The sequence below is a fragment of the Saccopteryx bilineata genome, chromosome X (genome assembly GCF_036850765.1).
Source record: "Saccopteryx bilineata isolate mSacBil1 chromosome X, mSacBil1_pri_phased_curated, whole genome shotgun sequence".
In the NCBI taxonomy this organism is placed as follows: domain Eukaryota; kingdom Metazoa; phylum Chordata; class Mammalia; order Chiroptera; family Emballonuridae; genus Saccopteryx; species Saccopteryx bilineata.
The window spans coordinates 141,089,569-141,116,111 of NC_089502.1; the positions used below are offsets into that span (position 1 = coordinate 141,089,569).

The 26,543-nt window shown below is 48.4% G+C and overlaps 2 protein-coding genes and 1 pseudogene across 6 annotated transcripts in view; 1 reads left to right on the forward strand and 2 right to left on the reverse strand.

Annotated features, from left to right (window-relative positions):
• The window catches only part of CLCN4 (chloride voltage-gated channel 4), a 56,898-nt gene extending 44,115 nt beyond the window's left edge, over positions 1 to 12,783 (reverse strand). The window contains exon 1 of one of the 4 annotated variants that reach the window (XM_066248725.1): positions 12,678 to 12,783. The gene's annotated coding sequence lies outside the window, so the exon portion shown is untranslated. Of the gene's footprint in view, positions 1 to 10,969; positions 11,211 to 12,476; positions 12,618 to 12,677 lie in introns of those variants that run through there. The other 3 variants (XM_066248722.1, XM_066248724.1, XM_066248723.1) reach the window with 3 other exon arrangements.
• Positions 11,957 to 12,073, forward strand: LOC136317919 (small nucleolar RNA U3; annotated as a pseudogene).
• Positions 12,784 to 21,967: 9,184 nt separating the features above from the next.
• WWC3 (WWC family member 3) overlaps positions 21,968 to 26,543 on the reverse strand; it is a 111,371-nt gene continuing 106,795 nt past the window's right edge. For both annotated transcript variants that reach the window (XM_066248910.1, XM_066248909.1), the window contains exon 23: positions 21,968 to 24,312. In XM_066248910.1, coding sequence (XP_066105007.1) covers positions 24,246 to 24,312 — 67 coding nt within the window. In that variant the 3' untranslated portion in view covers positions 21,968 to 24,245. The remainder of the gene's footprint in view (positions 24,313 to 26,543) is intronic.

Here is a 26,543-nt window from a genome sequence, read left to right on the forward strand (position 1 = left end):
CATTTCCGGAAGGGGCACCTCTTTCATTGGTTGTGAGAGAAGCACTGTATGTGGCGGCCTTCCAATGGTCTGAGGGACAGTAAACTGGCCCCCTGTGTAAAAAGTTTGGGGACCCCTGCGTCTACAGAGTCCCTTTCCTTGAAACCTACATGGATCCTGCAAAGCACTGAACTCAGGGGCTGGTGTCCTGCGGGCTGCCAGAACCTTGGTGTTGGCCGCTCCTCTGAAGGCCACCAAGCAGGGTACCCTTGGTCTCGGAGAAGGTGTCATTGCATCACATGACCACCAGAGGGAGATTTGCAAGTAACCCTACTTGGAGCACCTTGGAGTGGCCAAGAAACACAGGCAGGGACTGCTTCCTTCTTTCTCCATCTGCTCCAACATGTAACTTCCGCCTCCATTCAAGAGAAAGTGAGGCCCTGGCCAGTTTGCTCAGTGGATAGAGCATTGGCTCAGCGTGCAGACGTCCTGGGTCCAATCCCTGGTCAGGGCACACAGGAGAAGTGACCATCTGCTTCTCTCTCCATCCCTCTCCCCCCTTTCTCCCTCTTCCCCTCACCCCCCCCCCCCAGTGGTTCAATTGGTTCAAGCAACAGCCCCGGGCACTGAGGATAACTTGGTTGGTCAGAGCATCAGCCTCAGGCACTGAGGGTAGTTTGGTTGATTTGACCATCAACCCCAGAAAGGGTTTGCCAAGTGGATCCCAGTCCAGACGCATGCAGGAGTCTATCTCCCCTCTTCTCACTTAAAAAGAGAGAGAGAGAGAGAAGGCAGGACAACTCCATCACCCTTCAGTGGCTTTTCTTCTTCTACCCACCCTCTGACTGAAGCACTTCCCCAAACATGCTGGCAGCAGATGAGCCTTAAACACAGCACACTGATCAAGTCAGACATGTCAGAATACAGTATGTGATTCCATCTATGCGGAATCATACAAATGATTTTATGTGTTGGGAGGCAATGTGGATATTTCTTTTACAACCCATGAAGGCACACATTTAGGTGTTATGTACTTTTGGGTATGTTTGTGATACTTTGCAGTTTTAAGAAGTTTAAAAGTGTGCCCCGCCCATCAGTAAAGGCAGATTCTCATGCGCAGTTTCCTTGTGTGGTTTTTGCCCCAGGGCGTCCATTCCTCCCGCTGGAGTCAGGACTGTCATCCTACCTGGGAGCACAAGCCCCTCCCCACTCTGGAGGACCTGAGGTCCAGGTAGAGGGGGCTGTGCTGGGAAGAAAACTGCTTAGATGGGAAGGGACTCCAATGCTGTCTAAAAATGCTCACTTTCTTTTGAGGCATACTTTCGTTGTTGTTTGTTGAGTTTTTTTGTTTCAAGAAGAGCGGGATGCTCTGAGATAGGCCTCTGGTAGCAACGTGGAGAGTGGCCTGGAGGGGCAAGAACTCCAAGGTGGTGTGAAAGCACCAGGCCAAGGCGGCGCGGTGGGCAGGGCCCGGGCCGCCACCAAGCGCGCACATCTGCAGTCTAGGCACCAGCGTTGACCGCGGGCACTGTGACTGCCTGCCAGGTGCGCACAGGACCCACGCCAGGCCACGCAGCACAACGGAGAAAGGGGAAGTTTCTCTTTCTAGAGGTGGCAAACCCAGGAGGCACCAGCTCTACTAAATGTCTACAGCGGCGGGAAGGAAGTTGGGCAGCAGAGACCAATAATAAAAATCACCAGTGGCTCCCGATAAAAGTAATTCTATCCCCCGGGGAAACTGGGCAAGGTCTAGAGACAGGTGTCACATCTGACAGAGGTGCTAGTGGCATCTAGTGAGTGGAGACTGGGGACACTGCTAAACACTGTACAGTGCACAGGATGGCTCTGTGCAAAGAACGATCCTGCCTCAAATGTCACCAGTGACAAGTCAAGAAACTCTGTGAACAAAAAAGTCACAAAATGACATCTTCCAGTGCCTGAGACCCAGCCAGCCCTACCCTTCCCTGTGTTCTTATCCAAAGCGAAGAAGTAAGAGAAAAATTGGTGTAAAATTCCCTTTAAACTCTCTCAAGAAGTTGTGAAATAAATTTGGATTAGCTGATCAGAATATTTACTACAGGGAATCCTGTTCTACACAAAGATTCAAACCGTTAGACTGCAACCACACAGCTACAAGCTCAACAAAGCCCAGCACAAAAGAAAAAGAATAAAACTACACCAATCCGTACCATAATCAAACTGCTAACACAGTGAAAAGGAACATAGCTGAAAAGCAGCAAAAGAATAAAGACACACGTAAACAAGGAAAATTATTCAACTGAAGTGCCCCTGAAATACTTTCTCTTGTAAAATACCTGTCTCATCATCTCTCACAAAAATGGTCACCCACTGAAATCATTTGGGTCAGAAGCGTGACCCCTGACAGGCAGAGTCATTAGGCTTGACAAGCCCGCCGCACTGGGGACAGAGGACGTGGGCTCCCCATGGCATCACAGGGCAGGGCACATTCGCTGGGGCAGGAGGAAAGGGCGAGACGCTCACATAGAAGACCAGATCCCACATTTGCAAATGCCAGGGGCTCAAAGTGACAGCCAGACATCCAAACCCCATTAGCACTGGGGGCCATTATACCGAAGTCTCCACACCATGAAGATGGACATGGGATATACATTTTCATGAAATACAGGCAGCTGTCCATATACTTACAATCAATACCAGTCATCATCAATATGACTGAACTTACCATTAGCATTGCTACACCTTGCACAGAGCTCCTCTCTTCCCCATGCTGAGAGGACACGCACTGTGAACCAGAATGGAGCCGCCAGAGAATGGTGGAGCTTCAGGGGGACCGGAGGGCAGTGGCTGTGGCCTGGGGAGCCGTGCCCCTCCCGGAAAATCCAGGCTCCTACCAGCCACCTTCGTTATCCAGTGCCACGTAACAAGCTACCCCAGAGCTCAGCAGCTCCAACAAATGTGTGATCTCGCAGTGTCTGCGGGTCAGGGGGTCGGGAGCAACTTGGTTGGGTCTCCCTGGCCCGAGGTCTGCCAGCAGGTTGTGGCCCTGGCCACGGCCATCTGAAGGCTTGATGGGGTGACGGGGCACGGGGTCCCACTTCCCAGGTGGCCCCAGACATGCTGGCAAGTTGGTACTGGCTATTGGGAGGGGGCCTCGGTCCCAACCACCCTCCTCCCCAGGACTGCTCAGTGTCCTCAGGACATGGCTGCCGTCTCCTCTGGAGCACGTCATCCAGGGGACAAGGTAGAAGCAGTAGCATCTCTCGTGACCCAGCCTTGGAAGTCATACCCCATCACTCCCATGCAGGTCAGCCCTGAGTGACAGGGGCAGGAGGGGATGACACATGGGCAGTGACACCGGGATGCAGGGTCATCAGGGCCAATCTTGGAGGCTGGTCTCCACACAGTAAAAGCTTTTCACCTCACTTCTCCACCTTGCCTGGGACCTCACCAATTTCATATTCATTTGAGATCATAGAGTCACGCCTTTTTAAATGTAGACACTTTGGGGACAGTGACGGGCCATGGTTCATTCGCCCCTTCCAGTAAATCCTCCAGACCGCAAGCTGGGCTCCTCGGAGGGCAAAGACCAAAGGGTATCACAGTAACAGAAGCCCTGGTGGCCACATGCTGAGGGCCAAGGGCCACAGGACCCACAACAACCCTGAGTCCCAACAAGAGGGAAGTTCAGAGACACAGGACGTGCAGAAAGAGATGTGAAAATAGAAATTTGCCTGCTCCAAAATCTTGCCTGGAGTCAGCAGAGCTGGGAGGGTCGCTTCCCCTTCCTCCTCCCCCTTTCTCCTTCCCCTTCCTCCTTCCCCTTCCTCTCCGGCCTGTCTCCCGGCCCAGGCCAAGCGCTCCCTCAGCGCAGTGGCTTCCATAGGACTCAGGAGCTGGTAGGAGCCTTGACCCTTGCTCAGCAGTGTGCCTCCTATGGCCTCAGGGCCACGTCGCTATCCGTCCCATTTTAGAACACAACCTGCAAATTGGAGACGGAATAAGGCCAAGTCCACTGGCATTGGTTCAGTGTACTCACTGCCACCCCGGGGGCAGGATGGGGGACACAAGGTCTCCGTGCCCCCCAGGCCAGGGACCAAGGATTTAGAATTTCCCTAGATGCTCGTTCTCAGAATAATAATTTTAACAACTTTGTCTAAGGCAGGGGTAGTCAACCTTTTTATTCCTACCGCCCACTTTTGTATCTCTGTTAGTAGTAACATTTTCTAACCACCCACCGGTTCCACAGTCATGGTGATTTATAAAGTAGGGAAGTCACTTTACTTTATAAAATGTATAAAGCAGAGTGATAGCAAGTGAAAGCATATAATAATTACTTACCAAGTACTTTATGTCGGATTTTCACTGTTTGGCAGAATAAATCTTTATAAAATGACTTACTATAGTGAAATCTATCTTTTTATTTATACTTTGGTTGCTCTGCTACCGCCCACCATGAAAGCTGGAATGCCCACTAGTGGGCGGGAAGGACCAGGTTGACCACCACTGGTCTAAGGCATCATTCAAAGCGCTTTTCTTGGATCCCGTCCTTGCAGCTCCCGACACTGTCTGGGGGAATTACTGTTACCTGCCAGCTCGCAGTAAGCAAGCCCAAGGACAGGTGAGGTTGCAGGTCCGAGTCTCAGGCTCCGGCCCAGGCCCGAAGGCCCCCGTCCACACTGCCCCGCAGGGAAGATCTGCCTGCTTCCGCCAAGAGGGCACGGCTGGTGCTCTTCTCCGAAACCATGCAGAGGAGCTTGGGGAAAGGTATGTGAGGTGACCTGCGACCTCCTAGGTGGGCACAGGCTCGCCCGGCCCTGAAAACACTGCTGCGTTAGTTCACTAGGGCTGCCAAACGCAGCACCAGGGACTGGGTGGCTCAAATGACAGGAATGGCGGCCTCCCAGAGCCAGGGCCAGAAGCCTGGGGTCACGGTGACAGCAGCCAGACCCCTCAGAGGGCCCTGGTGGAGAGTGTGGCCCACGCAGCGCTCCCTGGTGTGTGGATGGCCGTCTCCGCCCCCACCCCTGTCCCTGGTGTGTGGACGGCCGTCTCCGCCCCCACCCCTGTCCCTTCACACTGTCTTCTCTCTGTGCATGTCCGGGTAGAAACTCCCTCTTCTAATGAGGACACCGTTCAGATTGGGTTAGGACCCACCCTAATGACTTCCTTTTAACTTGATAAGCTTTGTAAAGACACCGTCTCCAAATAAGGTCGCATTCTGAGGGGCTGGGGGTACCTTCCCATGTGACTTTTGAGGGACACAATTCAGCCCATGACAATAGCTGTGTCCATCCCTCTCCTGGGACCTCTGCAGATACCTCCCTGACCATTTTCTTCCACAACAATCTCTTTCTACTTATGTGGGGCACGCCCCCTCATGGAAAAACACATTTTAATAGCTACTCATGACTAGCAACTAAGTAAAGATTCAATGCAGGCAGTCACAGTTCCCCCAGGCGTCCTCAGAGCAAGGCCACAGGGGAACATGGTTGCACTGTGGCTTCACCACGTTCCAGCTGGATTGGCAAGGTGAGGGATGAAATGCAGGCAGTTGGTAAGTTCGGGGCAAAAGAGGTGCTAGTAGCAGGCATGACTAAGCTAAGAGGAAAAATGACTCGTCTGTCACCGGGGCGTGCAGCCCTCCCAAATGCTAACCACAAAGCCCTTCTATGCAGCCAGCACCTCCAAGGTTACAGCGGAATGGAAAAAACACGTTTCACATTTAGCCATCGAGAGCCAGAAAGGAAATGAAGAACCAAGAGGCAGGGAAGCACAGTCAGCCCATAGACAGACGTGGCAAAAACCTCTGGGCGGGCACAAGTGAAGCGCCCGGCCACCACGACGGGAGCAGGGCTTCCCGAGGGAGGAGCGGAATGCAGGCTCTGTGCATACCGAGTCCCTCTTCCAGCCAAGCCCCTGACCCTCCTGGGCACCCCAGGTTCCCTGTGTGACTTCAGTCACCTCGGACAGGGAAGGCTCTGGCCTGGAGTTTTCCTCAAGTCAACCAATAGCCACGAGAACTGCACAAAGACCAATACGACAGTAAGCAAGTAGCCCGTGAGCGAAGCTGCAGAGGGAGGTGGGTCTGTGAGGAGGGAAATACAAGATGATGGTGGACCATGCCCAGCAGAGGAGGGAGAATTCTAGTCAGCTGACAGTGGCCGCTGGGGATGATCTGGGCCAGCCAGCATGTAGTCCAGGGACTTAGCCCTCAAGCACTGAGAATAGCCAGCTCACAGCTCTGGCGTCACAACATGCTGGGCTCAAGGGGCAAAGAGAAAGGTGTGTACAGGCGTGACCGTGACTCCAAGAATCACCGCCACCAAACAGTAGCCTGAGGACTCAGGCGACTTCATTCACAATGGGGCTGCCAAAAGGAGCCCTTTCTAGTATCACAGGCAGAATGCACAGGCCAGGTCCTCTGCTGTCCCTGTGCACAACACCCATCAAGGGTAATGCTGCCTGGACCCAGGGTAAGAGACACCATGTGGAAGTGGGGTAATGAACACGTGCACAATTCGAGCCTTTTCATAGGCAAGGCCTGCTCAGGTGCGGAGCACAACATTGCTGCTAAGTGAGAGGCACAGTCCGGCTCACCTGGTCACCTAGGCCAGTGGTCCCCAACCCCCGGGCCGCAGACCGGTACTGGTCGTGGGCCATTTGGTACTGGTCCACAGAGAAAGAATAAATAATTTACATTATTTCCATTTTATTTATATTTAAGTCTGAACGATGTTTTATTTTTAAAAAATGACCAGATTCCCTCTGTTACATCCATCTAAGACTCACTCTCGACGCTTGTCTCAGTCACATGATATATTTATCCATCCCACCCTACAGGCCAGTCCGTGAAAATATTTTCTGACATTAAACCGGTCCGTGGCCCAAAAAAGGTTGAGACCACTGACCTAGGCCACTGCTTGATGGCCACCCTACTTCCTCCCTCAGCCACCTTTGACTCTTCTTTTTTTTTTTTTTTACAGAGACAGAGAGAGTCAGAGGGAGGGATAGATAGGGACAGACAGACAGGAACGGAGAGAAATGAGAAGCATCAATCATCAGTTTTTTGTTGCGACACCTTAGTTGTTCATTGATTGCTTTCTCATATGTGTCTTGACCAGGGGGCTACCTCAGACTGAGTGACCCCTTGCTCAAGCCAGCGACCTTGGGCCCAAGCTGGTGAGCTTTGCTCAAACCAGATGAGCCTGCGCTCAAGCTGGCGACCTCAGGGTCTCAAACCTGGGTCCTCCGCATCCCAGTCTGACGCTCTATCCACTGAGCCACCACCTGGTCAGGCTATCAAAATAATTTTATAATAATCTTCAATTATTTACCTTTTCCACTCTCATTCTCTTGTGACTGTACAATAGGATTTTCCAGAGGCTATATGACCTGTGATATTGTAACAGAGTACATGTAGAAGCCGGTATTAGAATTCATCTGTCTGCTATTCAGCCATTCATTAACGAGATCTCAAAAAATGTTTTCACAAATGTAAGAAACAGTTTCTTGTATCATGATAGTTCATCCCTGACTACTTCGACATGCAGCTCCAAAACCTAACCTGCAGGTGTGCACAGTGTATCTACCCACCGCTGAGTGACAAAGGACCTCAGAACATGGCAGCAGAAACAAATAGCATCTCGCTGATCCTGTGTCTGCGACCTGGGAGGGGCTTAGCTGGGTGCTTACCACACCACGAGATTGTCACATGTCATAAAATTTCCAGTGGTTGTCGTGTACCAGCTAACAGGCAGTCACATGAACATAACCCAGGTATCCCAAAATGCCTATTACGGATGTTTGTTCAGCCCAGGAGCCAATCAAGGGCTACAAGTCATATTTGGCTATTGTCAGGGACTGAATGTGTCTCCTCCAAATTCATATTAAAATGCTGACCCCCAATGGGATGGTGTTAGGAGGCGGGGCCTTTGAGAGGCCATCAGGTCATGAAGGTGGAGTCCTCATGAATGGGACTCGTGCTCTCATAGAGGAAGCCCAAGAGCCAGCTGGCTGTCTTCCCACCGTGTGCGGACACAGGAGAAGGCAGCCATCTGTAACCCAGAAGGGGGCTCTCTTGCTGGCACTGTGACCTTGGACTTCCAGCCCCCAGAACTGTTAGAAACAAACGCCCGCTGTTATGCCACGTCTCTCTAGCTGCGCCATCACGCAGAGCTGACCACAACAGCTCTTCAGTGTCACAAGCCCATCTGATGGAGGTCCCTCCCCTTTTTGTTTTCTTGCCTGATGTTGCCTTGCTGCAGGGACAAGGCCCGATGGCACACTGAGGGTGTCAAGCCCCCGGAGGCTTACGAGGGTGCAAGGGGCCGCTGTGGGGTTTGGGATGCAGAGGAGCTGCTGAGCGGCCTGGCACGTGCCTGCAAAGACAAGGGCCAGAGGGGATGGGGGTGGCTGCCGCGCGCCGCCTGCCGCAGTGGCTTTCATACTGAGTGCCAACCCTGCCTGGGAGGCCATGTTTTGTGGGGCAGGCCTGTCTGAGAGACAGCTGATGGCAGGGGAATGGGCAGAGGGACACACTGCAGCCCGGGCCAGGGACGAGGTGGACAGGGACAACTGTCCTGGCTGTTCTAGGCCCCCACCCACAAACACGCACTAGGCGTGGCTCACACCATGCAATGCCAATGCCATCAGCACTTCCGGTCTCTGGGACACCTTCCAGGACACAGACCCTCTCACATCTATCAGATCTGTCCAAAGAGCCAATGGAGCAGGACCAACAAGTATAGTTGGCCTCGTTTTATGGACTCGGCAACTGCTCCCAGGGGAAGAGCTGCAGGCAGAGCCAGACTTTAGATGGAAGTCCCACACTGAAGCTTAAAGCATGCGACCCCCACTGTCTGGAGGGGATGTCCACATCGGGGTTCAGGGGCCGTTCGCCTCAGACCCCCCACCTGCACGTGACACCACCAGTACCTCCTCCCGCCATCAGCGCCCAAAGTGCAGTCATTTACTTTCCTGAGGACCACGCCATCACCAGTGCCATCCATCCCCCCTTGGCAGTGAGGGAGAGGCACTGGCTGTCAGTCCGGCTAGGTTCTGAGCCACCCTGCCCCGCACAAGGACATCTTCCAGCCCTGCCACACACCGAGTCCCGGTGGCATTGGGCACATGCTGACCTAGCACCTGGCCATCTCCTCTTCCCTCAACACTCCTGCCAAGCCGGCCTCCCAGCTACAACTGGCATATAAAACGGGCCACTCCTCTGTGACAGAAGCTGTTTCTAGAACCCCAAAGCATCAAAGAGTTTTCACATTGTATTTCCAGTATATACAACATGACGAAAGGGAATCTGATCTCTGACCAAGCGCTCAACAGCAATCAAAGCATAGGAAAACAAATTCTAGAATATCAGAGCCAGAAAAACATTTGAAGACCTTCTAAATCAGTGGTTCTCACCCAGCCAACGGAGCTCCCCCCACCCGAGGGAACAATGTCTGGAGATATTTCTGGTTGTCACAACGTGGAGAGAAGGGAAGGTTTGTTACTGGCATCTAGTGGGCGGAGACTGGGATGCTGCCAAACATCCTATAGGGCACAGGGCAACACCCACCACAAAGAATGATCCCACCTCAAATGTCACTAGTGCTGAAGTGGACAAACCCTGCTCTAAATTCTTGAGCTACTTCCAGCACGAGAGCGCTGAAGCCCAAAGGTACCGAGTGACTTGTCCAAGGTTACACAGCCCCAAAGCCAGAAGTCAAATCCAGGACTGAACCAAATCCATCCCTACCATCTGCTCTGCTCAGGCTGGGCTGGGGGGAAGTGAGGGTGGGACCCAAATGAAGCCAACCTGAGCCAAATGAAGAAAAGAATGCAGTAAAAGAACTCACGAATTACTGCAGCCACGCAGCAGGGTGTGTGACCTCGGAGAGGAATGGCTTCTTCAGTTGTCGACTAAAATGGCATTGCTTTGCAGGTCCACCAGCAGTTGCTGGTGGGTCACACTATTCATGGTGTGAGCTGCAATATAGCTTACTGACACCACAGCTCCCAAAGGGCTCCCAGTTTACAGGAAAGAATGCCACTTTGTCCTCCTAAGGGTGCCCACACCCGTCCTAGCCTCGGGTTGTTTTTGAACCGGGGAAAGAAATTCAAACACAGGTCCGGACCTCTCAAGACTCCATAAAAATCCCCCCAAATTGAAAAGTCACCTGACCCCCTGCCGTCTGCCGCTGAGTCATCGGGCCCTGCTTTCAGCAAGCTAATTATTCAGTAAGGGAATTCAAAAGAACACTAGGAATGTTAGCTTTTGGTGCCTGTCTCCACCCCCACCCCTTCTAAAGATCATTTTGTTCTTAAGAGATGTGTTATTAAAAGAGCGATGAGCTCTCTTACCCTCCCCTGTTACCTTTAGAGGCTGCATTGTATTGTACTGTAAGGTACTGTATTAGATTGTAGTTTATTTCATTGGATACTGCTATTTTTAAAACTATTTAAAACACCTGAAGGGAAAAATACATTTATGACATATCCCCTTTAAATGCCAGAACCTCGCAAAATAATGCAAAACGACTTCAATTGCATATCTAGCTCTTTAAATTGCTAGCCAAGAAGTTCCCGTTTGTTGTTTGTTCCATTCAAAGTGAAGCGGCTTTTGCTTTAAAGAAATCAGACTCACTACTGAGGATGCACCCGTCAGGAGAATTAGTAAATGGGTCATTATTTAAGAAGTACAATGACAGCTGAAAACAGTTGACAGTTATCTTGGCTAAGCCCGTCTCTCTATAAGGCATGGGTTAGAAATCATTCCAGTTTTTCTCCTGAGCAGGGCCAAGTCTCCCCGTCTGGCCCCTGCCTACTTTCCCAGGATGGGCATGCAAAGACCCAAGTCACGCGCGGTCTGAAACAGCCCTCCTCCCCTCCCCATCACCCCGCGACTGTTGCATGCAAAAGCGCGGCTGCCAGAGACCCCATCCCACTTTGGCTTTCTGGGGCGCAGCCGGGCTGCAGGCCCACGGACCGGGACTCAGGGACGCACGCCCCTTACCTGCAGTGCCGCATGGCACAGCCCCGCCACCCACCTGCACAGCATCCTAGAGCATCCTTTCTTCAACGCGACAGCTGCGAGCAAGCGAGCGAGCGCGGTGACATCACCGGAGGCGGGTCCCACGCCACCACGTGACCCCCGCCGGGCCGGCGGGAGGGAGCAGGAGGTGGTGGGTGGGCGTGGGGAGACCCGGGAAGTCCCTAGAGGTGAGGAGCGGAGCGAGTGGCTGGGAAGCCCCGCTCCGGTCTCCCTTCTGGGCTGAGCCAGCGGCACGCAGCTGGCCTGGCCTTCCCCCAATTGCGGGAAACAAACAGCGCAGAGGGAGAAATCCAAATGATTACAGGCTCCGTGCATGTAATAGGATTTCAGGAGAGCTAGCAGAAAGGGGATTAGTAATGAAAGGAAATTATTTAGTGTTTCATTTTAAAAGTCTTTATCAAATGCAATGGAGAAATGAATATGTGTTCTGCAGATCGAGTTGACAGTTAAACTATAGAGTGCATGGACGTACTTTGCAAAAGGGTCATTGTTCAAATCGTCTGTGAAATGATAGCAAATACTTTCCTTTGAAGCATATTTATTATGGAATATTATACTAATTGCACTGATGAGTAATGCTTTTAACTACTCTCCAGAACTGCATTCCGATATTAACCTGTATTTGCCAAAGAAAAAGATACTGACAACACATTTACATCTGATTATTTAAAATAAAGCCCCATTGCATGAGCATGGTTGTACACGTGTCTGTATCTGTTCTCTTCAATCTTCTGGCAAGGAATTCGATCTCTCTGACATGATATAGTTAATTCACAGTAGTTCATTATTTCACCTTTTCTAATTTTTATCACATTCTGCAAAAGTGACTCATCTTACTATTCCAGAAAATACGTACTATGTCAACATTTCTCATGCATAACTGACAACAACCTTGCCTAGAAAGCCTCAGTCAATTCCAACTGTGGTCATTTCATAGATTTAAAATGAAAGACTATACTTTCAGGGATCATTTCTATAGTTTGTTTGTTAAAATGAAATATTTCAAGCTCGAGCAGTGAACATATTAACTTTCCTTGCCAAACCACATAAACGATTTTGAACTGTGAACGGGCAAAAGTGGGAGCTGTTTTATTTGTATTCCAATTTCACATAGACTGGTTTAGTTGCACTTGAGTTTGAATCAGCATTTTAACATCCCCTTGCTCTGCCCGAATGGGCTGGGAACTAGATTGGGTAACAAGCCAGGCAGCCTGACTTACTTGCTATTTCTTCCAGCAACTCTCCCGTCCCTCTGTATTTGACCCGGGCACTTTACCACCGTTCCCTGCAGATGAACAAAATTCTGGTTCTGAAGGCCAGTCTCTAATTTGGGAATAGATATGACCCTCTCCCGGCCATCAATTATTTTCAACACTAGATTTTAAAAATCAACAAAGTGGCCGTGTGCTTTTTTTTCTAGGTCAGTCACTCTTCTCAAGTTTGTTTTTCTGAGTGATAAGCAACTTACCTTTTGCTTTCAGATTCCTGAGATATAGAGTTAGAATGGGACCCAAATCCCCTGCTCCTGTGGGTTAAGGGTCTGGTGGAGACAGAAACTGACAGGCTTTCTCCAGCGTCAGGAGCCCAGGCCTCCGCACCCCACCCCCAGCCAGCCTGGGAATGTCACGTGCTGAGCCCAGCCACTCAGCCCTGCCCAGCCGCTTGTCACCTCTTGTCTCTAGAGGCCTGGCGGGCCAATCTCCTTCGGCTGCACTCTGTGCATTCGTGTCCAGAGAGAACCCAGCGTCCCGACGCGGGACGCCTGCTGTGCTGCGCGTACTACTGGGACAGGAGTTCCAAGAACAGTGGGGGGCGGTGGCCTCCAAATGCCCTGCTGCGGTCTGAAGTGATTCGCTCTGTGTTTGGGCTTGGCGGAAATGTCTAAAGCACAGGCACCTTCCTTGTGGGTGATTATTTTGCTCCCCAGTTAGTTTCACCTTCTGTTTTCAAGGTGACTGCTCAAGTGTGAAAGTCATTACAGCAAACGGGCAATTCTGAAAAGGCCCACAAATTGGGCCGTGCAATTTTCAATAGAATGAGATCACTTTTCCAACATCATCCATGCCCACCCGTGAAACCTGTCATTTTGGCAAAGGTTTTTATTTTATTTTATTTATTAAAAAAATAACATACCGCCCATGAGAATGTAAATTGAAAAACATTCCTGGTGGGCCTTTGAGCAAATTTTACCAAGTGTGCATGTTTGAAAAACACTGTGGGCCCCGCAGCTGTTGGTATCATTGGCTCCAGAAATTTGACCTAGGGGGCAAAATTATTTATGACTTCAAAGCACCGGAAGCAATTTAAATCTCCAAAAGCAGAGGATGGGTTAAATCATAAGACATCTGTTCAATAGAAGACTTCAAATTAACATGGTAGTGGATACTTTTTGACAAGAAAATACCTTCGCAGTTTATTAAAAGGGAAAAAAAGCATTATATGTTGATCAATCCTTCTAATGTATGTAGGTGCGATACATTTCTAGCTATGCAAATACCATAATATATGAACACAGAAAACAATTAGGAAGTGAACTCACCAAAATGTGAACAGTGGCATTTCACTGGTTACAGGAATGAGGGATATTTTACATGTTTCTTCTTTTTAGCTTAGCTACATTTTCTAGTTTTTCTACCATTAACATGTATTGCTTTTGTAACAAGAAACAGCTACTGTTCCTTGTTTCCTTAAAAGCACCATAGTAGAGGTGATCGTGGAATAAACATTTTTGGCTACTTTTTAATACAGATTCTCAAATCTTAATGCAAATCCCAAAGAGAACAATTCCTAGCCATCTAACACATTGCAGACCGATCACGAGACTTCCTGTGTTTTCATATTACACAGTGTTTTACAAATATCATACTTTATAAAGGTATTAGTTTGTAAGAACATGGGATAAATAACTTCAAAATGCAATGTGTATTTCATTTTATTTATTTATTATTATTTTTTTTTTGTATTTTTCTGAAGTTGGAAACGGGGAGGCAGTCAGACAGGCTCCCGCATGCGCCCAACCGGGATCCACCCGGCATGCCCACCAGGGGGCGATGTTCTGCCCATCTGGGGCGTTGCTCTGCCGCAACCAGAGCCACTCTAGAGCCCGAGGCAGAGGCCACAGAGCCACCCTCAGCGCCCTGGTCAACTTTGCTCCAAAGGAGCCTGGGCTGCGGGAGGGGAAGAGAGAGAGAGGAAGGAGAGGGGGAGGGGTGGAGAAGCAGATGGGCGCTTCTCCTGTGTGCCCTGTCCAGGAATCGAACCCAGGACTCCTGCACACCAGGCCGACGCTCTACCACTGAGTTAACCGGCCAGGGAAGGTATTTCCTTTTAAAGCGTGCCTTTAACATTTCTGTAAAACATTTTTTGTATTCGTTCAATAGAAACTTATCTGGCCACTGGGTAAAGCTGGCAGTGAAATGGCTGGTCCTCAATGTGTTCAGCTGCTGCTTGGCGAGTCCTGAGAGGTAGAGGTCTTCTCTGGCCTAGGGGCAAGAGGCAGCCCTGGTTTCTTCACACGAGTGGGAGCAAAGAACATCTGGGAGCCGTGCTGGGGGGAAGTCCAAGGATCAGAGCGAAGGGAAGTAACACGTCTGGAAGGAGCTCTGAGATCTGCCGCTCGGCAAAATCTTAAGGCAGGAAGATGGCGCCCAGGAGCTGGTGTTAACGTTCAATCATCTGGAGGTCCAGACAGATATCTGCTTTTTATCCCTTTGAATATTTTTCTCTGGATTATCTGCTGCTGGGACATTTGGCGATGTATGGGGACATTTCTGGCTGCCACAGCTGGGAGGGGGGATGTTGCTGGCATCCAGTGAGCAGAGGCCGGGAACGCCACTCTGCAGCCTCCAGTGCCCAGGGCAGCCCTGCACCAAAGAGCGTTCCAGGCCGCGAGATCAGTATTGCTGAGGTAGAGAAACTCTGGTTTAGAATTACTTATAAAGTCTAATCTGATGCTCCAAATGTTTCATTTACTAGCCATTTTTAAGAGTTCATCATTATATAATGCTCTGGGAGTTCTGCTCATTTATAAACCCCTTACAGGTAACACTCTGGCGTGCAAGAGCATCATCGCCTGCATATTCATACAGCATTTCCCAATCGATGCACAGGGCACTGCCAAGGGTGGCTACTTCTGGGGCCGAGGACCCGGTAGGTGGGGTATAGGGGGAAGGGAAGTTGTCACAGGCGTGGAAGCACGGTACCTAGTAAAAACCAGTTTTCATTGCCTCAAATGTCACTGGAGCCCTGACTGGCTAGCTCAGCGGTAGAGGGTCGGCCTGGCGTGTGGAAGTCCTGGGTTAGATTCCCGGCTAGGCCACAAAAGGGGAAGCGCCCATCTGCTTCTCCACCCCTCCCCCTCTCCTTTCTGTCTCTCTCTTCTCCTCCCGCAGCCAAGGCTCCATTGGAGCAAAGTTGGCCCGGGCACTGAGGACAGCTCCATGGCCTCCACCTCAGGCATTAGAATGGCTCTGTTGCAGTGGAACAATGCCCCAGATGGGCAGAGCATCGCCCCCTGGTGGGCATGCCGCGTGGATCCTGGTCGGGCACATGCAGGAGTCTATCTGCCTCCCCACTTCTCACTTCAGAAAAATACAAAAACAAAAAAACAACAACAAAAAGTCACTGGATTCTCACAGCAGCCTGAGAAGGTAGGGCAAGTATGCTGTGGCCTGTTTGTGGTTGGGGGGGCGCTCCGCCCGGTGCCAGGCTGCTCACCCTGGCGCCGTCCTATCCCCCAGGGCCCTCTGTAGCACTTGCCAGGTTATATCCAAGTCATTTATTCACATGGCCTACAAACTCTGAAAGCAGCTGGACTTACCTGTCTTTGAAAGCCCAATGTTTAGCACTGTCTCCAAGATATAATGTTACATCACAACCAAAATTGTCTCCAGATGTTCTCAACCAAAAATTATCACCTTTTATCAATCACCGTATCTTGAAGTAGAACACAAGCACATTACAGTATTAGTGTCCAGACTATTTTGCCAAGCCTCTGCAAGCCTCAATTTTCCCTTCTACTAAGTGGGGAGTGGTAGTAGTCGTCATAATAATATTCTCCACCGCCTGGGGGTGTCACAAGGCTAAAGTGAGAGATCTGGAAAGAGTAAGCTGTGCCTGGCAGCACCATAGCAGAGCCTGAGCCACAGAGCAAACGTGTACGCCTAAACATGCTTGTCAGAATAGCCTCCCATATTGTGAGCCAAGTGCATGAAGTTAATAAAGACTCTACAATCAAACACACACGCGCCTGTATATAAAGCCCCATGTGGACCAATTTATTTGCACACTGTTGTGAATCACATAAATCCACTCTGGGGACCAGAAGGGTGTATAACCCCTGGTTGTTTGGAAATGACTGTTTCCCTTGCCCAATAATGAAGAGTTGTCAAGCAAACAATAGCCTGCTTTTACCTTAAACTGTGACATTTTGCTCATTGTGAATTTTTACACTAAATTTCATTTTTATAAATACAAGTATTATCTTGATTACTGAGGGTTTTTGGTTTGTTTGTTTTAGCGAGCAAGCAAAAGAAAGAAAGAGAGGGAAGGACAAACTGGGACAGACAGGGAGAGAGACAACTCATCGTTGTGGCATCTTAGTTGTTCATTGATTGTTTTTCATATGGGTTGTGACCAGGGGACTACAGCTGATCCAGTGACCCCTTGCTCAAGCCAGAGGCCTGGGGTTCAAGGCAGTAACCTCTGGGCTCAAGCAAGTGACCACGAAGTCATGTCTATGATCACACGCTCAAGCCAGCCGACCTTGCACTCAAGCTGATGAGCCCTTGCTCAAGCCGGCGACCTTGGGGTTTTGAACCTGGGTCCTCAGCATCCCAGTCCGACGCTCTATTCACTGCGTCACTGCCTGGTCGGGCATTGAGGGTTTTTTTTTGTGTGTGTGATTTTCTTTATTTTGGTACCCACAAAAATTTTGCACCCAAGGTGAGCACCTTCCTCATCTTAAAATTTCAGCCTGTGTATCTGGCAAATTATTCTATAAATGGTGATTTTGTTGAAACTTGGAGGAGGTGAGGACCCTCTTTCATCTGCCTTTATGTCCTGAGCCCCTGTGCATCTATCTGAGTATGTTCTCCGAATGAATGAATGAATGACCCCACACCTGGCTTGGAGATGTACACATGACCAATGCAATGAAAACTTTGAGGAATAAAGTGATGATGTAGATACTAGAATATACAATCTAGCGTTCCCAGGCATTCTGAGCTGTGGTCAGAGATGGTGATGGCCATTTGAAAGCTGCAAATGTAACCATATTACCCTGACATCTGTCCAAAGGGACAGCCTTGGGTGAGGTGACAAACAACAGCTTTGAAAGCTCTCTGCATTTTGGCCTGGACTTCTCACATGGGCGCTGTCCATTCGAGGAAGCCTGGGAAGAGACCCTAAGCAGCACTAAGGGCTAAGGGGGTCCTACTTCCCCTAGGAAACCCTCCCCTCTTCTCCTCTCTCACAATAAGCACTGTGGAGCTGACAGTATCTCCTGGTTCTCCTCGGGTGCCAGGAAACTCAGATTGTGCTAAGGCAACTCGGTAGGCCCGTCTCCTCAGACTGAGTGTGTGCTGGTCCAGGTTCAGTAACCCAGCTCTCCCAGATGGAGTGGGGGAAGCCCTGATTTGTAGCGTTTGCAGAATCCCACGGTATGAAGTCTCCCATGGTGGCTGAGCGTGGAATTGGGAAGTGAGACAGCATATTTCCCCTAGACAGGCAATGCAAGTAGACTGACTGCCCCTGGACAAGGGGCTTTTCTCACCCAGGACCTGGCCTTTGAGAAACTCTGGTACTTGTCCAGGTGCTCTGCTTCCATATGGTAGCCACAAGTTTCTATTTACATTTAAATGAACTGAAATTAATAAAATGTAAAATTCAGTTGCTCAGTCACGTTAGGCACATGTCAAGTGCTCCATAGCCACAGGTGGCCAGTGGGCACCAATATTCTATTGCAGATACACCACAATTTCATCATCGCAGGTGGTTCTATTGGATGGCACTGTAGTGTAAGGCATTGCTTTTGAATTAATTTCATTGCAATAAACCAGTTTGTGTTTATTACCCAGGGGATTCTGCCTGTAACTGCAAATCGGAAGAGCAATCTGGCCGGACTGTCTGCTGGTGGGAAGGGTGGGGAAGCATGCACGGAGCCCTGAGGGCTGTGTGCTTCTGGCCACAGGTCCCAGGCGTCATGCTTCCCACAAGCGTGCAGCCTCGGCCTCTCAATTTCCTCCGGGGTTGGCAAACCTTGTTCCAGAATGAGAGGGGAACGTCCAACCAGCTGTTTCAAAGCAAAAACTGAGGCACATGATAAGAGCACACACATTGAAATCAAAGAACAGGTCCTTCAGAGATGAGTGCTTCTGTGAACGGCTGAATAATGAGCCCCCAAGATGTTCAGACCCGAATTCCCAGGACCCACGCATATGTTGCCTTACAGGGCAAAGAGCCTTTGCAGCTGCGATTACATTATAGCTCCTAAGGTGGGGAGGTGATCCTGGGTGACGTTATCTCAAGGGTCCTTACAAGAGGCAGGCAGGAGGGTCAGAGTCAGAGCAGATGTGACGACAGAAGCAAAGGCCAGAAAGTCAGACACTGGAAGAGGCCCCATTGCCGGTCTTGAAGATGGAGGAAGGGACCATAAGCTAAGAACACGAGCGACCTATAGAAGCTGGAACAGCCAGGAAACTGATTCACCCCTGGAGCCTCCAGAAGGAGTGCAGCTCTGCTCACACCTTTATTCGAGCCCAGCGATACCCACTGTAGACCTCTGACCGCCAGAAATGTAAGAGAATAAATCTGTGATCACTAAGTGCGTGGTCATTTATTATGGCTGCGACAGTCTCCTCATAGAGACTTGATCCATCGATTCGCTGATTTATGTTGGCTCAGCCCCCTGTGAACACCTACAGTGCAAGGCTCAAGGCCCAACCATGCTTTGGAGGGTCCCAATGCCCTGCACTTAGAGCCTACCATCCACAGGCAGAGCCAGGAAACGAGTCTTTTCCACTGGTGGTGGGCAGGCTCTATCGATGAAGGTGCTGAGCCTCCAAAGTACAAACTACCAGGGATGCAAGGAAAAATACAAGCACTGACACACATCAGTGCGCCCGGAACAGCTCAAGTAGGCAAGACCCAAGTGAAGATACAGAACCCAGACGTCATCAGTAATCAATAGAGCTGAGTGTCTGTATGTACATGTAGTGGGGTGCAGTGTCCCCCCAAATTCATGTCCACCAGAACCTGAGAATATGACCTTTAGAAAAAACGATGTACCAATTTTTAGAGAGGAAAGAGAGAGAATGTGAGGGGAGGAGCAAGAAGTATCAACTTATTGTGGTTTCTTCCCATATGTGCTTTGACTGGGCAAACCCAGGGCTTTGAACCGGCGACCTCAACATTTCAGGTCAGTGCTCTACCCACTGCACCACCACAAGCCAGGCAGAATATGGCCTTTTTTTTTGTATTTTTCTGAAGCTGGAAATGGGGAGAGACAGTCAGACAGACTCCCGCATGCGCCCGACCAGGATCCACCTGGCACGATGCTCTGCCCACCAGGGGATGATGCTCTGCCCCTCCGGGGCGTCGCTCTGCCACGACCAGAGCCACTCTAGCACCTGGGGCAGAGGCCAAGGAGCCATCCTCAGCGCCCAGGCCATCTTTGCTCCAATGGAGCCTTGGCTGCGGGAGGGGAAGAGAGAGACAGAGAGGAAGTGGGGGGAGTGGAGAAGCAAATGGGCGCCTCTCCTATGTGCCCTGGCTGGGAATCGAACCTGGGTCCCCCACATGCCAGGCCGATGCTCTACCGCTGAGCCAACCAGCCAGGGCCAGAATATGGCCTTTTTAAAGGATCTTCAGGATGAAACTTATGGGACCATAAATTCAATGACTTGTGTCTTCTTGAGAGAAAGGAGAGTAACATCTGGAGACAGAGAAATACAGAGAAGGCCATGTGAAGATGGAGGCAGAGCTTGGAGTTCCCAGAAGCAGGAGGAGGCCAGGAAGGGCCCCCTAGAGCCTCTGATGGGAAGGGCAGCCCTGCCCACACCATGATCTTGGACTTCGAGCCTCCAGAACTGAGACAGAATGAAATGTCTGTTGTTTTAAGCCACTTGGTTTGTGATAATTTATTATGACAATCCCAGGAAAGTAATGTGTGTGTGTGTGTGTGTGTGTGTGTGTGTGTATCAATTGATTTCTGAACTCTAATTCTACACAATGTGCCTGCTTTTCATGCAACATTCACAAAAACTGATGATATCACATAGGCCACAAAGAAAACCTCAATAAATTCTGAAGAATAAAAATAACACAAACGGCAATTTAAAATTTTAAAAAATAAATAGGATATTCTATTTTGCACTGAAAGGAGAAATTAATAACAAAACTTGTAAAGACCTTTACATCTGGGAAAAAATTTTAAAGACGTTAATAAACATCCCTTGGATCAAAGGCGAATACAAAGTGAAATTAGACGGTTTCTTCGGAATAATGAAAAGTCAACATATTAGTTGACAGAAAAAAGTTTATAGCACTAAATTGGTTTAAAATAAAAATAAACAGCCCTGCCTGTGTAGCTCAGTTGGATAGAGCATCATTGCAATACACCAAGGTTGCAGGTCCGATCCCCGGTCAGGGCACATACGGGAATCACCTAACAAATTCATGAACGAGAGAAACAACAAATCAATGTTTCTCTCTCTCCCTCCCCCCTTTCCTTTCTCTCTCTAAAAAGGAATTAAAAGATAAAAATAAAAATAGACACTACAGTGAGGCACCACTTTGCACCTTCTAGAATGGCTATGACCAAATGGCACAGCAAGTGTTGGTTGAAATGTGAAGAGACGGAACTGCCACACACTGCCAACGGGAGGGCAAAATGGTGCAGCGGCTTGGGCAGGTCCTCAAACAGTACACACACGGTTACCATGTGAGCCAGCAATTCTGCTTTTAGTTACAGATCCAAGAGAAATGAAAACATCTGTCCACACCAAAACTTGAACATAAATGATCATAGCAGCATTATTTGTACAAGCTAAAAATATCCATCTTGTAGACAAATAAACAAAATGTGGTCCATCTACACAATGCAATATTAGTCAGCAATAAAAAGGAATGAAGCTCTGACACACTACATGGTGAACCTGGAAAACATGATGCTGAGTGAAAGAAGCCAGACACACGAGGCCACATACTGCATAATTCCATTGACATGAAATGTCCTGGACGTGCAAATCCAGAGACAGAAAGCAGAGTAGTAGTCGCCAGGGGCTGGGGGGAGGGGAAAATTGGGGTGACTGTTAATGAGTACAGGGTTTCTTTTTGGAAGGATGAGAAAGTTCTAAAATTGATTGTAGTGATTAGCTGCACAGCTCTGAACATACTAAAAACTGATGAATTATAGTATATGCTTTAAAAGGGTGAAATGTATGGTAGGTGAATTCCATCTCAAGAAAGCTGGTACCAAAAACACCATTTTCGTGGTTGCCAGAGGCAGGGGTAAGGGTCAGAGAAACAGAGGAAGGGTTTAAAATAAATAAATATATATATATATATATATATATATATATATATATATATATATATATATATATAAAGATTTAAAAAATATATATATATATAAAGATTTAAAAATCACAATAAATGCATGAACTTTGGAGTCCATTCAATTTTTAGAAGAATGACCTATGAGATGCTGGGAAGGTGAACCGTGGATATAATGACACTAGGACTTGGTAAGGTTAGGACATGGTGGGGGCAGGGGAGGTGGGTGGAGGTGTAGACGAAACCAGACCAGCCACAGCTGATCCGTGTTGAAGCGGGGATGGCTGCATGTATGTTCATTTTACTATTATTATATGTCTATTTTTATGTTGAAAAAATGATATACATTTTCACATATTTAAGTCTCTATAATTAAATTTTTATTAAAAAAATCACACATTTCCATTTTGTTATTAAGGCAGATTAGTTTAATTTTATAGAAGAAATACTTTCAAGCAATACAAATGACACAATTAGAACAGAGATGACTACTGATTAGAACTTATTCCCACAACACAAGATTACCGATTACAGAGGTGACAATTCAATGATCAGATGAAGTGAAGATCAAATTCCCTTTTCCCCGTCTCTGGACTAGAAGTGCTGACGACCACGGCAGAGTTCTTGATCACAAGGCACAGTACACACAAATTTCAACAGAAGATGAAAATACCCCTTAAGACGATAGGACTTTGCTCTCTGACGCATGGCTGTTTGGGTGGCGGTCTGAACTCATCAGAGGCTGCACAATGAAGTCACAAATGAGAAGCTACTTAGGTGCTCAAGTCCTCCTGCCTGACCACCCCGGCTGTCACTGGCTACGCGCCCGTTTGGGCCAGGACAGTGGGGGTGAGGAGAGCCACCACAAATGCTCCTCAGACAGATACCAAAGCAAGCCTGCATTTTGCTCTTGGGATTTTTTTACACCCTGGGGTGGGCCATGTCAAGTGGCCAGGAGCCCCTCCTACATGAGGGAGGCATCAGTGACTTGCACCCCCGAGTCCGGTGGCAGAGTTGTTGGGCAAATGTCAAGAGCGAGGGCACAGAGAGGGCCTGCGCTGTCCCCGCCGCTCAGCAACGCTGTCTGCCACGGGCCGCCATGCTGTGTCCCTGTCCCCGCTGTGGGTATGTACACAGAGAAATGAGCCAAAAAACAAAACAAAACAAAAAGCCAGGGAGGCTCAAGGCAGAAATACATAGCAAGAGATGACAAGTGTGAAAGCATAGTTTTCAGTCTTACCACCACTGACAAGTTTCATTGCCTGTGACAGGTCGCGTGCCATGAAATGCTTTTACAAAATTCACTTTTAATAAATGCAAAAAGGAAGGTAGGTTATACAAGGGGGGCAATTACAGATTAATGAAAGGAGAGACGTCGATTCAAGGGGGGCAGAAAACTTGAGGCAGAAGGAGTTCTGTTTTCTTTTCTACTTTGAGTGACGACCTCATTCCTGTCTCTAAGGTGTCAGAAAGGAGAGTGCATTTCATATACAATAAATATGCATTATGCAAAGTATTTGTATCATTTGGCATCTTAAAAGAATGGTATTTTTATGATATAAAAATTTTTTTTTCAACTACTTCTAAGATTTCTTAAGAAATATTGGGTAGATTCCAGTACTGGAGGGAAGGGTTCTGATTTCAATCAAATAATTCAAATACTCTCCTGTAAGTGACTCGCGTGGTAACTGTGGTTACCCGCGTGGGCTTCCTTCTACAGAAAAGCGCTTTCAAAGATCATCATGTCTACATCAGAAATGCTGTCAGCGGCAGCGGTCTCACTGACTGGTGACAGTGTGCGTTCCCAGGTCCCTTTCACTTTCCTTCGTGACAAAGCAGTAGAACAGGGCCCTACGCCGCCTCTGGCCCGTCATGGTGGGATGGTACCGTGGAAGGGCGGGCAGGCGGCTGGGTCAGGTGCTGGGCAGCTGCGGACAGGCAGGCCCCAGCCAGGGCACGGGGCTCCGTGGCCCACTTCTGACTTGGGGCAGCATGGAGCCGTGGGCGCTGACACAGCACAGAACTGGAGCCCTCAGCGCGCAGTCCCCCCAGGAGACTGAGCTCTGCGATGCACATGTGGGAACTGCGACTGAGCCCCCGGCTGGGATCTTAACAGAACACAGTGAGTGTGACAGTGGACAGAATACACAATAAAGGCACATATGAGAAACTGGCATGAGTGACAAACTTAGCACGAAGTGCATGCATTTCCGTGTCAGAAATAAAACCGGCCCCACAGTTCCATTCTACTGCATGAAAAATACTGAAGAACAAAATTTGAGTCTTAAAATACATCTTAAAGTCAGTATTTTCCTTCAAGGAAAAAAAGTACTATAAATAAATTACAATACAGTGAATTTGCCTGAACTCACTTTGTTTCTGTCTTCCAGCCTTTAAGTCAAATAAAACAGCGTAAAAACTGTACACTCTTAACATGATAGTTGATCTTTTATAAAATAACTTGTCTTCAGAGATGTCAATTTCACAACAAGGAAAAACCAAGCCCTGTTGCCGTCACTATTATAAAATATATATGTATAGATATATGTGGTTTGTTTTTTTTTTTACAAAATGTGTATATTAAGAGCTTTGCACAAATATTTTAAAGACAAATTTAGCTAGTCTAAGAACTTCATGAAAATAAAACAGGAAGATAAATACTTCATGTGTACAAAGCACTACATCAAACATCATCGGCGGGCAGAGGAGGTACATTAATCCTTGGTCTTGTAAAAAATGCTATCTTCTCCCTGGGTTGGAAAGAATGACAGGTTAGACACTGATATAAATGCAATGAGAGTGGCCAGGAGGCTCTCAATATCAATAAAAGCTTTTTTTACTCATTGAACAAAATTAAATCCCAACAACGAATCCATTTGTATAAGAGTCTTTAAATTTTAATAGAAGTTACAAAGGCCCATGAGGGCAAGGGTTTGTCTCTAGTGCCTAGAACAGTATGCCTGGTATACAGTAGGTACTCAATAAATATTCACTTTGCTAATAAATGAATGACTAGACACTATACAAATAAAGGCGTTCTAAGTCATAACTGAAGGAGATAGTTACAGTGCTTCATGTTCTTTTAAAATGGGGGTGTGAAAATTCAGGGTATAGAAAAATTAAGGGTAAAAGTCAGGCACATAGTCTTCAGCCATGAAAAGGAAGGAAGCCCTGACACATGCTACAATGCAGATGAACTCAGAGACATCGCCCTAAGGGGCCGAGCACACCATGCTACATGCTGGGAGGCTCCATTTTTATGGAGTGCCCAGACCTGGCCAAGCTATAGAGACGGAAGCCGATCAGTGGTTCCCAGGGCTGGGGGTGGAGAAACTGACTACTAATGGGCACAGGGGCTCCCTTATAGGGTGATGAAATCTTCTGAAACTACACAAAGGCAGCAGTAGCAAAACATTGTGACTAGACTAAATGCCATGGAATTTTCTTTTTTTTTTTTCTTTTTCTTTTTTTTAGATGTTCTTTTTTATTTTTCTTTATTTTTTCTGAAGTTGGAAACGGGGAGGCAGTCAGACAGACTCCTGCATGTGCCCGACCGGGATCCACCTGGCATGCCCACCAGGGGGCGATGCTCTGCCCATCTGGGGCACCGCTCTGCTGCAACCAGAGCCATTCTAGCGCCCGAGGCAGAGGCCACAGAGCCATCCTCAGTGCTCAGGGCCAACATTGCTCCAATGGAGCCCTGGCTGCGGGAGGGGAAGAGAGAGACAGAGAGGAAGGAGAGGGGGAGGGGTGGAGAAGCAGATGGGCGCTTCTCCTGTGTGCCCTGGCCGGGAATCAAACCCGGGACCCCTGCACGCCAGGCCGACACTCTACCACTGAGCCAACCGGCCAGGGCCTCTTTTTTTTTCTAGATTTTATTTATTCATTTTAGAGAGAAGAGAGGGAGGGGGAGAAAGAGGGGAGAAGCAGGAAGCATCAGCTCCCATATGTGCTTTGACCAGGCTTTCAAACTGGCAACCTCAGCGTTTCAGGTTGATGCTTTATCCACTGCGCCACCACAGGTCAGGTGGAATTTTCATTTTAAATGGTTAATTTCATGCTATGTGAAAAAATTAGGGAAAACTAATCTATGCTATTCAAATTCAAGACAGTGGTCACTCTGGTGTGGGAAATCTGAGGTTGCTGATGTCTGACTCTTGCCATGTAGAGTCTGTGACAATTATTCGAACTATTTCATAGCTACGATACGCACACTTCCCTGTTTGCACATTATGACTCAATCGGAAGTTAGGGAAAAGGCCAAGGGGATACACAGATGTATATGTATATAAATCACTGGGTTTACAAGAGCAAACATTTGGAAATAAGCAGGTGATAAATAGAGTTTTCAAGTAAATTGTATCTATTAGATGAGCCATCACAGCCAGCAAAAATAACGCATTATATGGCAACATGATATATTTTAATTTAAACAAAGCTAAATGCAAAACTGAACCCACATTATTATTACAAACAGCATGAAAAAAAGTTTCTAGAAAAAATGATCCGAAGAGATTACCAAAATGCTGCCTGACCAGGCGGTGGCGCAGTGGATAAAGCATCAGCCTGGGATGCTGAGGACCCAGGTTTGAAACCCTGAGGTCACTAGCTTGAGTGCAGGCTCGCCAACTTACGCATGGGGTCATGGGTTTGAGAGCAGGATCATAGATATGACCATATGATCGCTGGCTTGAGCCCAAGGTCACTGGCTTGAGCCCAAGGTCACTGGCTTGAAGCCCAAGGTCACTGGCTTGAGCCCAAGGTCACTGGCTTGAAGCCCAAGGTCGCTGGCTTGAAGCCCAAGGTCGCTGGCTTGAGCAAGGGGTCACTGGCTCTGCTGTAGCCCCCAGTCAAGGCACGTATGAGAAGCAATCAATGAACAACTAAGGTGCTGCAATGAAGAACTGATGCTTCTCATCTCTTTCCCTTCCTGCCTCTCTGTCCCTATCTGTCCTCTCTCACTTAAAAAATGCTAATAGCA